The 9,732-nt window shown below is 45.8% G+C and overlaps 2 protein-coding genes across 6 annotated transcripts in view; one reads left to right on the forward strand and one right to left on the reverse strand.

Moving 5' to 3' along the window:
- Pogz (pogo transposable element derived with ZNF domain) overlaps nucleotides 1-4,670 on the forward strand; it is a 51,020-nt gene extending 46,350 nt beyond the window's left edge. For 4 of the 5 annotated variants that reach the window (XM_008828220.2, XM_008828222.3, XM_008828221.3 and 1 more), the window contains 4 exons: nucleotides 239-295; nucleotides 448-560; nucleotides 801-825; nucleotides 970-4,270. In XM_008828220.2, the coding sequence (XP_008826442.1) occupies nucleotides 239-295; nucleotides 448-560; nucleotides 801-825; nucleotides 970-2,656 (1,882 nt within the window). In that variant the 3' untranslated portion in view covers nucleotides 2,657-4,270. Of the gene's footprint in view, nucleotides 1-238; nucleotides 296-447; nucleotides 561-800; nucleotides 826-969 lie in introns of all 5 variants that reach the window. The other variant, XM_008828217.1, reaches the window with a different exon arrangement.
- Nucleotides 4,671-6,596: 1,926 nt separating this feature from the next.
- On the reverse strand, nucleotides 6,597-9,126 carry Psmb4 (proteasome subunit beta 4). The gene is made up of 7 exons (XM_008828224.3): nucleotides 8,931-9,126; nucleotides 8,608-8,814; nucleotides 8,242-8,388; nucleotides 7,814-7,895; nucleotides 7,180-7,296; nucleotides 6,887-6,975; nucleotides 6,597-6,713 (listed from the first exon to the last, which is right to left on the reverse strand). Exons 1-7 carry the CDS (start codon nucleotides 9,068-9,070, stop codon nucleotides 6,701-6,703), a joined length of 795 nt encoding a protein of 264 aa, XP_008826446.1. The 5' UTR covers nucleotides 9,071-9,126; the 3' UTR covers nucleotides 6,597-6,700.
- Between the last annotated feature and the right edge of the window lie 606 nt (nucleotides 9,127-9,732).

Below are 9,732 nucleotides of genomic sequence, written 5' to 3' on the forward strand. Positions count from 1 at the left end.
GAAGGAAGGAAGGAAGGAAGGAAGGAAGGAAGGAAGGAAGGAAGGAAGGAAGGAAGAAAGGAGAAACCTCAATCAAAACGTGCATTATAATTGATCCTCAGGTGATGTCATGTTTGTACTGAAGTTTGAGAAGTATGACAGACTGGTTTGGATTCAGATTGTGATGGATTGAATGGCATCTCTTTGGTGGGGCTTTGTCTTTAGCTGATGAACTCATTCATTTCTTTGTCTTTCTCAGCAATCATGTTCCACGGAAAAGCCCCAAATATTTGGCCTTGTTCAAAAATTCTGTGAGGTAATAAAAAATTTATTGATACTTCAGTTTTGTAAGTTGTTACATCATGTCCTTTTAGTTACTTTGTGGGATGGTCATGTGAGACACTCTCTTATCAAGCCCCTTTCTCTAGTCTTATTTATCTTACATACTCTTGGCTCTCTTTGTCTCAGTGGAATCAAGCTGGCTTGCACTTCATGTACCTTTGCTACCACTGTGGGAGATGCAATGGCCAAGCATTTGGTGTTCAATCCCTCCCACAGATCCAGCAGCATCCTACCACGGGGTAAGTGGTAGAGATGGGGGCGGGGGAGGGGGGAGTCCCGCATGACCCCAGGAGCATCCTTCTCTGGCCTTACCCATTCACTCTAGATACACTACACCAGATTGGGAACATTGTAACCTGAAGGGAAGGTTGGCCCATGAAAAGCCTATTTGTGGGAAATAGGTTGAAATCCCAAGATACTCTCTACAGAGTGCTCTTTTTTTTCTCACTGAGCTAACATTTTTAATTGTCTTTTCTCAGCGCTCAATTGGATGTCTCACTCAAGGTAACAAAACTCATTTCATGATTTAATTTCTGTTTTGTATTGTGTTTGCTCTCATTGCTACTATTGTTTAGATTCCTAAGTTTAACTGGTGTCTCCTCTCTTTGCCTCCCCACCCCCCCCAATCACCCATCTCTACTCCTTTAGGCCTGGCCAGATTCATGAACGAGTGCATGACCGGAACCTGAAGAATACTTATACTCCTCCTCCTCCTCCTCCTCCCTTCCTCCCAAACAAAGCTGCCACTGTGAAATCTGTTGGAGCCACCCCACCAGAGCCTCAAGAAGAACTCCCAGTTCCTGTAGCCCAGACACTTCCATCACCAGCCTCAACTGCAACCCCACCACCAACTCCTACTCACCCACAGCCATTACCCCTTCCACCTTTGGCCACAGAGGGGGCTGAGTGTCTGAATGTTGATGACCAGGATGAAGGAAGCCCAGTCACCCAGGAGCCTGAACCAGCATTGGGTGGTGGAGGCAGCAGTGGGCTTGGCAAGAAGGAACAACTGTCTGTGAAGAAACTTCGGGTAGTACTGTTTGCCCTATGCTGCAATACAGAACAGGCAGCTGAGCATTTCCGAAATCCCCAGCGACGAATTCGTCGTTGGCTCCGACGCTTCCAGGCCTCTCAGGGGGAGAATCTAGAAGGCAAATATCTCAGCTTTGAGGCAGAAGAGAAACTGGCTGAGTGGGTGCTGACCCAGCGAGAACAACAGCTACCTGTAAATGAGGAGACCTTGTTCCAGAAGGCCACCAAAATAGGACGCTCTTTAGAAGGGGGATTTAAGATCTCCTACGAGTGGGCGGTGCGATTCATGCTGCGGCACCACCTCACTCCCCATGCCCGACGAGCTGTAGCCCACACATTACCGAAGGAGATAGCAGAAAATGCTGGACTCTTCATTGAATTTGTACAGCGGCAGATTCACAACCAGAACTTACCCTTGTCTATGATTGTGGCTGTTGATGAGATCTCCCTGTTCCTGGACACAGAGGTGCTGAGCAGTGATGACCGAAAGGAGAATGCTCTACAGACAGTGGGCACAGGGGAGCCTTGGTGTGATGTGGTGCTAGCCATTCTGGCAGATGGCACTGTCCTCCCCACCCTGGTTTTCTACCGAGGACAGGTAGATCGGCCTGCTAATGTGCCAGACTCTATTTTACTAGAGGCCAAGGAGAGTGGCTACAGCGATGATGAGATCATGGAGCTTTGGTCCACACGCGTGTGGAAGAAGCACACAGCATGTCAGCGCAGCAAAGGCATGCTTGTGATGGACTGTCACCGCACTCACTTGTCAGAAGAGGTACTAGCTTTGCTTAGTGCCTCTAGCACTTTGCCTGCAGTGGTCCCTGCAGGCTGTAGCTCCAAAATCCAGCCACTAGATGTATGCATCAAACGAACTGTTAAGAACTTCCTGCACAAAAAGTGGAAGGAGCAGGCCCGGGAAATGGCAGATACTGCATGTGATTCTGAAGTCCTGCTTCAGCTGGTGCTGGTCTGGCTGAGTGAGGTGCTGGGTGTCATTGGGGAATCTCCAGAGCTAGTTCAGCGGTCCTTCCTTGTGGCTAGTGTTCTGCCTGGCCCTGATGGCAACATTAACTCACCTACACGCAACGCTGACATGCAGGAGGAGCTCATTGCCTCCCTTGAGGAGCAGCTGAAGCTGAATGGGGAACAATCTGAGGAGCCCTCAGCTTCCACCCCTCGACTCAGATCATCTCCCGAAGAGACAGTTGAACCTGAGAGCCTTCACCAACTCTTTGAGGGGGAAAGTGAGACGGAGTCTTTCTATGGCTTTGAGGAAGCTGACCTAGACCTGATGGAGATTTAAGTGTTGGGGTTATCAGAGTGTATGGAGTAGGGTGGGAAGGTGTGGGAGGGTGGAGGGATTTAAGGAAAAGGGGGTATACCAGTGGAGTACTTGGTTTATGTTTTAATTTTATGCCACCACTCCCCCTGACATTGACTTATACTTCTCTGTGAATTTGTGAATTATTAGGAAAACCAGTAGTGATTACTTCTGAGCTAAGGAGCTGGCCCATTAGTTTTTCACTTCTAAAAACAGGTTTTTGTGACCTTTTTGTTTTTAATTTAAATCACTGTGTTTGGTATTTTTCTGGCAAAATCTAGGGAAAAACAATCCTTTGTGGACAAATGTTAAATTGTTTTGTTTCCCCTTTACCTCAATCGTATCATAGTACTTCTGGATTCTGTTTGTTTCACTGTGTGGCCAATGTCTTTGGGCATGATACTATCTAATCATTGTTAATGTGAGAACTTTTCTGCAGTTGGGAAAGACAAAATATGTAGCTCACAAACTGGTTTACTATATATGTGGATAAAACCTTTTTTCTTTGTGGTCTTAACACTTTTATATAAAAATGAAAATGAAAAAAAAATCCCACTGAACTCTTCTCCTTTCCTTTCCTTCCCTCTCCAGAGATGTTGGTTTCCACAGAAATTCTAGATTAAAAAATTGTGGCTTTAAAAATGCATGAAACCACCTTTAATTATCCAGAATGAATAGATTGTCTTTGCTTTCCACCCTCCAAAAGAAACACAACAAACAGTATTTTTTTGCACTTGTGGTCCTTGGCCCTTTGCCCCATTTTCATACTGTCCATACTCTGGACAAAGGAGCACCTGTCCTTAGCAAGCAAGAGGTACTAGAGGTGGTCAGACAGTATTCAGGCAGAAGCCATTTCCAGTTTGTGTGTCTTCATCCTTCTAGACCCCTAGGGAAGTCCCTGCTTTGTTGAACTTTATCCTGTTAAGCGGACATCATACCTGTTCGAGACATCACAGGAGCTAATGGCATATTCTAAGTGTTGGACTTGACAGAGACCACTTGAACTGCTTACCTGTGGCTTTCCCATTCTCTCAATGCTTAGAGAAGAAACTGATATGAAGAAAAAGCGTGGAGGTGTGCACAAAGAAAAAGACATGAATCTATTTTTTACTGTCAGCTTCAAGGAAAATTTTTTCTACAATTTGCATGAGGGATCTTTTTTTTTTTTTTTTAAAGACTATGTACTTATGGTTACAAACCAAAATGTACTGTAACATAGAGAAAAAGAGCAAAAAACCAAGTCTACCTTTTCCACAGCTATACCACTCTTATCCATCCTGAGACTTTCAGCACCGTTTCCCTCCTGTGAGCCCAAGGAGGCAACCTGCACAAGCTTGTAAATGTTCATCTTTAGAGTGTACATAAGTGGAACATTTAATAAAACGAGGGGAAATGGATTTATAAACTTTTTCTAGGTGACCCTGTTTAATAGGCTTTCACAGACTGGGAGATGTTCAAGATGTGACAGCCTGGTGGTACAGGTGTGATATTTGCTACCACCCATTCTTCTCCCTCCGGTTTGTTTTTTTTAAACTCCCAGCACATTATAATATAGCAAACTGGCGCAATCCCTCCCCGGAGTGGCCAGATCCGAATCCATGGCATCAAAAAACCGTACTAAGGATCTACCTGGGCTTCCTTTCCCCCAGCTTTTTGCCCAATGCCATTTTATTGACGGACTGGACTTTTAAGCCAACCTTCTGCCTTTGAGAAAGTTGGAGAGCTATAATTGGTCGCTTCTGTCTACAACCTCACCGTCCTCTTTGGTAGTTTCAGCAGCAGCCACAGCCTTAGCAAAACGGAGTTTCTGGCCTCTGCACATTGACTTTGGATGGGTCATTTTTTCTAAGATTGTGGTAACGGTGGATCAGCTGGGTTTTGGCAAGGAAGTTGTCTTTGTAGACTGCCTGCATGGCTTAGTAGTAGAAGGAAGGTTTTTTTTTTTTGTTTTGGTTTTTTATAATTCAGTTATATCAATAAACATGTATTTATTGACAACTGTGTTGAGACTTGAGTATGTCAAAGTTCTCAGTTAAAAAGCTCAAGATTCTCTGTTAAATCTGTTGCTGCTTATGTCACTTTCTTAAAAAGAGGTTGAAAGAGGCTCATGCATTAAGAATCAATGGTTTAAACTCAAGGTTTAAAACCATTCCAGGGATGGAATATTACAAATTTCCAACTGACTTGACGTGGCTACACAGGATTTAGGTCTGAGTATAGGTACCCACACACCTCAGTGGATGTGTAGAGGTCAGGACAATTCTCAGGAGTCTCCTGCCATCTTGTGAGCTCTGGGGATTAAAGTTGGGTTATTAGGCTCATGTGCTAGGTCCTCCACCTGCACAGCCATCTCGTCTCACCAGCCCTAGGATTTCTTGGGTACCTGTGTGCATTCATGTGAATACAGGCATACATGTTAAGGTCAGAGGACAATCTTGGGTGTTGGTCCTCACCTTCCTTGAAACAGAACTTATTGGTGGCTTTGCTTCCTGTGCTAGGCTAAACCTCTGCCTGCCATCTCGCGCTTGAGCCTACTACATCCCAGCTTTTACATGGGTTCTGGGGACTCAAATTCAGGTCTTCTTGCATAGAGCTTTTAGCAATTGAACCACCTCCTCAGCCCCCACTTAGGATTTTAAATTTTTATTTCGTGTATAAGTGTTTTGCCTACATATAAGTGTACCTGCATTGCACAATGCTTGTGGAGGCCAGAAGCATGCATCAGATCCCCTAGAACTGGAGTTAGGGACAGTTGTTAGCTGCCATGTGGGTGCTAGAAACCAAATCCAGTGCTCTTAACTGCCATCTCTCCAAGTCCCCACTTGGGATTTTTTTTTTTGGTCTTTTTGAGACAGGGTCTCCCTATAGCCCTAGCTAGCCTTGAACTCAGAGATGTGCCTGCCTCTGCCTCCCAAGTGCTGGGACTAATGGCATACGCCACCATGCCCAGCCTCACTTTGGATTTTAAGAACCAACACATTTGCAAAGTTTTCCAAATGCTAGAATGAGATTTAGTGAACATGTGCCACATGTTTATACTTAGTATTTCCTGAATGAACCATGAGGCTATGTGTGTGGTTTGTGGCTGAGAGATATGTTACAGAGGAGGTCTACATACTGCATAGCTTTTGAGTTTGCATTTTAATAAAAAATCATTTTCAGCCATCATTAACCAGAAAATCTATTCTTTTAGAATCTAGTGCAATGAGGAGAAAATATTGAAGAAAAATACATCTAAGCCAGCTGTGTTATCAGAGACTGACCCTAGACTCACTAGCAATGTTTCCAGCTGAATAGCTAGCACTCTTAAGTTGAAAGATACCAAAAGCGTATAAAGAAATAGTTTGAGGTACTGAGATGTGGTTCTATAGATGTGTATAAAGGAAGGGTGTTGATTGGGTTCTAGTGAAGGGACTGGGGACATGGCTTAATCAAGTGAAGTGCTTGCCATGTAAACAAGGACTCAAGTTCAATCCTTGGCACTTGGGCTACAGTGTGCACACTTAGAATGCCAGTGCTAGGGAGATAAAGACAGAATTCCCAAGGGCTTGTTAGCTAGCAAGTCTAGCTGAATTGCTAAGGTCAGGTTCAGTGAAAGACCCTATTAAGTGAGGAGTGACTGAGGAAGACATCTGACATCAGCCTCTGGCCTTGACACAAAGAGCCTAACAGTTTTCTGTCCAGGGAGGGAGACAGCACAGATATGGCACACAGTAGCACTTGGCAGTTGAGCTCTTGATATGACCCAGTTGGAATAAATCCACTTAGCAGCTGGGCATATGGCTTAAGTCTTTAACCTCCGCACTTGGGAGGCAGAGGCAGGATCTCATGAGTTCAAGGCCAGCCTTGTCTACATTCTGAGTTCCAATGCAGATGGGTTACACAGTGCGACCATCTTAAGCCAAAAAAAGATCACTGAGCAAACACTTTGAAGGATTGCTTTATTTTACAAAAATCTTATCTTTGAACCAGCCAAGTTCAAATTTAGAAGGGTACAACTTCAACTCTGGACAATGTATCTGTATTTCATTCAAAACCACTAAAAAGAAAAAGAACATTAAAAATGGTGAAAGACAAAGACTTTTCTAAAAGGAACTCTACCCTCCAACCAAAACCCTCTACCCAGGGAATTTCTGGTTCTTCCAGAAGAGCCAAGGGACCTCCCAACTCTTGTCATCCTTTTTTCAGTACTGTAGTTTTGATTAAAATTACCTGATCATGTGGGCAATATCCCAGTTGGTGTCTGCCACCAGTGGTCCTTCTACTTCCACACCCTTTTCAGTTACAGTGGCAATTTGAAACTGAAAGAAAACAAAGCACTCAAAACACCCACCATCCAATGAAGGAACTCTTTGGACAAAGGTTAATTAGAGGGTCTTTCCCCCATTTGAAAACAGAAGTGAGGTGATCTGTTCTCTAACTTCCAGAGACAAAGGAATTGCAAATACCCAGTATGACAATTAAGTCAGGTCCCCAGAATTTTTACTTTTGATACCACGCCTCACCCGGTTATATGAACGAGCATCTCGATAGTACAGCACGCGCATGCAGCGTTCTACCAATTCTCTGGCCTCAGCCTGACTCAGCACTGGCTGCTTCTCTAGAACTTCTCGAAGCAGGGGCTAAGGAGAAAAAAGGGCAAAAAGGGAAAAATTAGACAATGGCTTAGTAGTAGGCTATCTGCCCCAACCCAAAGTATAAGCAAAATGAAAAGATTTCTATTGTCCTACTAGAATTAAGTGCTTAAGGCCCACTTAGTTTTATATTTACTTATTTATTGTATATGTGTATGTGCTCATACAACATAGGTCAGAGAACAGCTTGGGAAAGTTGGTTCTGTCCCTCCACCATGCAGGTCCTGGGGACTAAACTCAGGTTATCAGGCTTGGCAGCAAGGGCCTTGACTCAACCAGCCATCTCACCAGGCATTTATTTTGGTTTTTAGGGTTTTTTTTGTTTTTGTTTTTTTTTGATTGGTTGGTTTTTGACACAGGGTCTTGTTATGTAGCCCAAGCTGTTCTTGAACTCCTGATCCTCCTGCCTCAGATTCCTGTATGCTGGAAGGTAGTATACCGACATCCTCCTTATACAAAGGAAACCAGCTGCCCAGCATGATCCACTGCTAGACCCACTACTTACCTGAGCCAAGTATGCACCATAACCAGTGGCCAGTGAAGGGGCTTCATAAGCCACGCCAAGCATGTCCACATAACCTAGGAAGCTAGGACACAACAGATCAAACTCATTTAATCTCCCATTTCTTAGCTGAAAAATGGAACCATGAGATCTGAGTTAAAAGAAGGGAATTCCCTGGGGTTAGAGATTAGGGGGCCAGGAACAGTGAGATGGCTTAGTAGGTAGGCAGTCACCACCAAGCTTGATGACCCAAGTTCTAGCCCCAGAACCTTGTGGAAGGCAGGAACAGACTCCCAAGTTGTTCTCTGACCTCCATACACATGCGCTGTAGCACAAGCCAGCCCATACACACAAAATAAATGTAAAAGAATATTTTTTAAGACTGGAGAGACAGGTGCTAGATTAGGGATCAAGGAAATTATTAAATCAACCTTTCTCCATCAGCATAGCCTCCAATGACCATGGTGTTCCACAGAGGGTTCATCTTGGAACGACGGCTGTACATGGCCCTTGTCAACCATGAATGAATAGCTCTAGGACTATAGCTGTGTCCATCTCCCAACAACTCTTCATCAATCCTTAAAAGCAATTGGTTGAGAAAGGAATGATAATGGAAGCCAGAATCTACACCCGCCTGTTGTCTATCCCATTTTACACCCCCAAATGCCCCAAGGTATTGCAAACACATTGTTTTTTGAGCCTCAACAATTCCCCAAGTCACTCGGCCTCAAATTTCTTCATCCCACTTAAGGGAATAGCAAACGGGGGGTTCTCCTCTCCACCTGGAGACGACTTACACCATCTGGCCGAGAACTTGCTTCAAATACTGGAAATCGGCGTAGTCTCCAGAAGCACCCAGCATGGTGCTGTCGTTGACTCGCATAATGCGAGAGATGTTGCGGAAGCGAGCCAAGGAGCCGTAGGAGCCCAGCATGTCTGCTGCAATCACCACTCCGCCGTCGAACTTCACCCCCAGCACGGACGTCCCGGTCACCATGGGGTTCCTGAAGAGTGAAGAGGTCCCTGAGGACGGCGGCGCAGGCTCCCCGCGTCCCGAGCCCGGCCCGGCCCTCCGCACCAGCCGACCTCCTCGACCCGCCCGGCGCCGGCCACAACTCACTGGGTCCGCGTGACCGGACAGTCGTGGAGCGCGGACGTTGGATCTGTGAGGGAGCCAGAAGTGGACCGGACGCGGTAAAACTGACCCGGGACCGGACCCCCGGCCCAGTGCCCGGCCCGCGACTCCAAAAACACTTCCATCTTCGTCACGGCCGCCGAAGAAATGAAAGCGCTTGAGCCACCGGAAGCGGAAGTGGTCCTTGGGTGCTACACCTTTCTTTTCCTGCCAGCTACTCCAGGAGCACTGTTGATGAGGTCCTACTCTGAGGGTGTCCTGGCGTAGTCACGACTGACGCCCACAAGTAGAAAATGCAGCGTCGCATTCCTGTGCTGTGGCAGGAGTTTGACTAGATTGGAGCCTTCTGACCCTAGATTGAAGGAGGAGCCGGGCGTGAAGGATGGGCATTGGGAGCACTTCTAGACCCCGAGCCAGAGCTCCAAGTCAGCAATTCTCGTGTCCTGTTTAGATCATTATCCAAACATCTGCCTGAATTTATCAGTGATCCCAAGATCTCAAAGCTTTACTCCTCAAGGCAGCCTTTTGTAGCAGGCATTATTCAAACCATTTTGTAGATAAGGTGCTTGAAATACACTGATTTACTCTGCTACACAGTCTGTCAAGATAGAAAAGATACAAACCCAGAGCTAAAAAAGGAACGCTGGCCGGGCGTGGTGGCGCATACCTTTAATCCCAGCACTCTCTCGGGAGGCAGAGGCTGGCGGATCTCTGTGAGTTCAAGGCCGGCCTGGTCTACATAGTGAGTTCCAGGACAGCTGGGGCTACAGGGAGACCCTGTCTCAAA

This window comes from Nannospalax galili, unplaced genomic scaffold (assembly GCF_000622305.1).
Source record: "Nannospalax galili isolate Female #2095 unplaced genomic scaffold, S.galili_v1.0 scaffold752, whole genome shotgun sequence".
NCBI lineage: Eukaryota > Metazoa > Chordata > Mammalia > Rodentia > Spalacidae > Nannospalax > Nannospalax galili.

Coding starts and splice junctions, on each gene's coding strand:
- Psmb4 (XM_008828224.3), bottom strand. CDS start 9,070: ATGGAAGTGTTTTTGGAGTCGCGGGCCGGGCACTGGGCCGGGGGTCCG. Junction 8,815..8,930: donor TGTCCGGTCACGCGGACCCA/GTGAGTTGTGGC, acceptor TTCACTCTTCAG/GAACCCCATGGTGACCGGGA. Junction 7,896..8,241: donor GGCTATGCTGATGGAGAAAG/GTTGATTTAATA, acceptor GTTGTGTCCTAG/CTTCCTAGGTTATGTGGACA.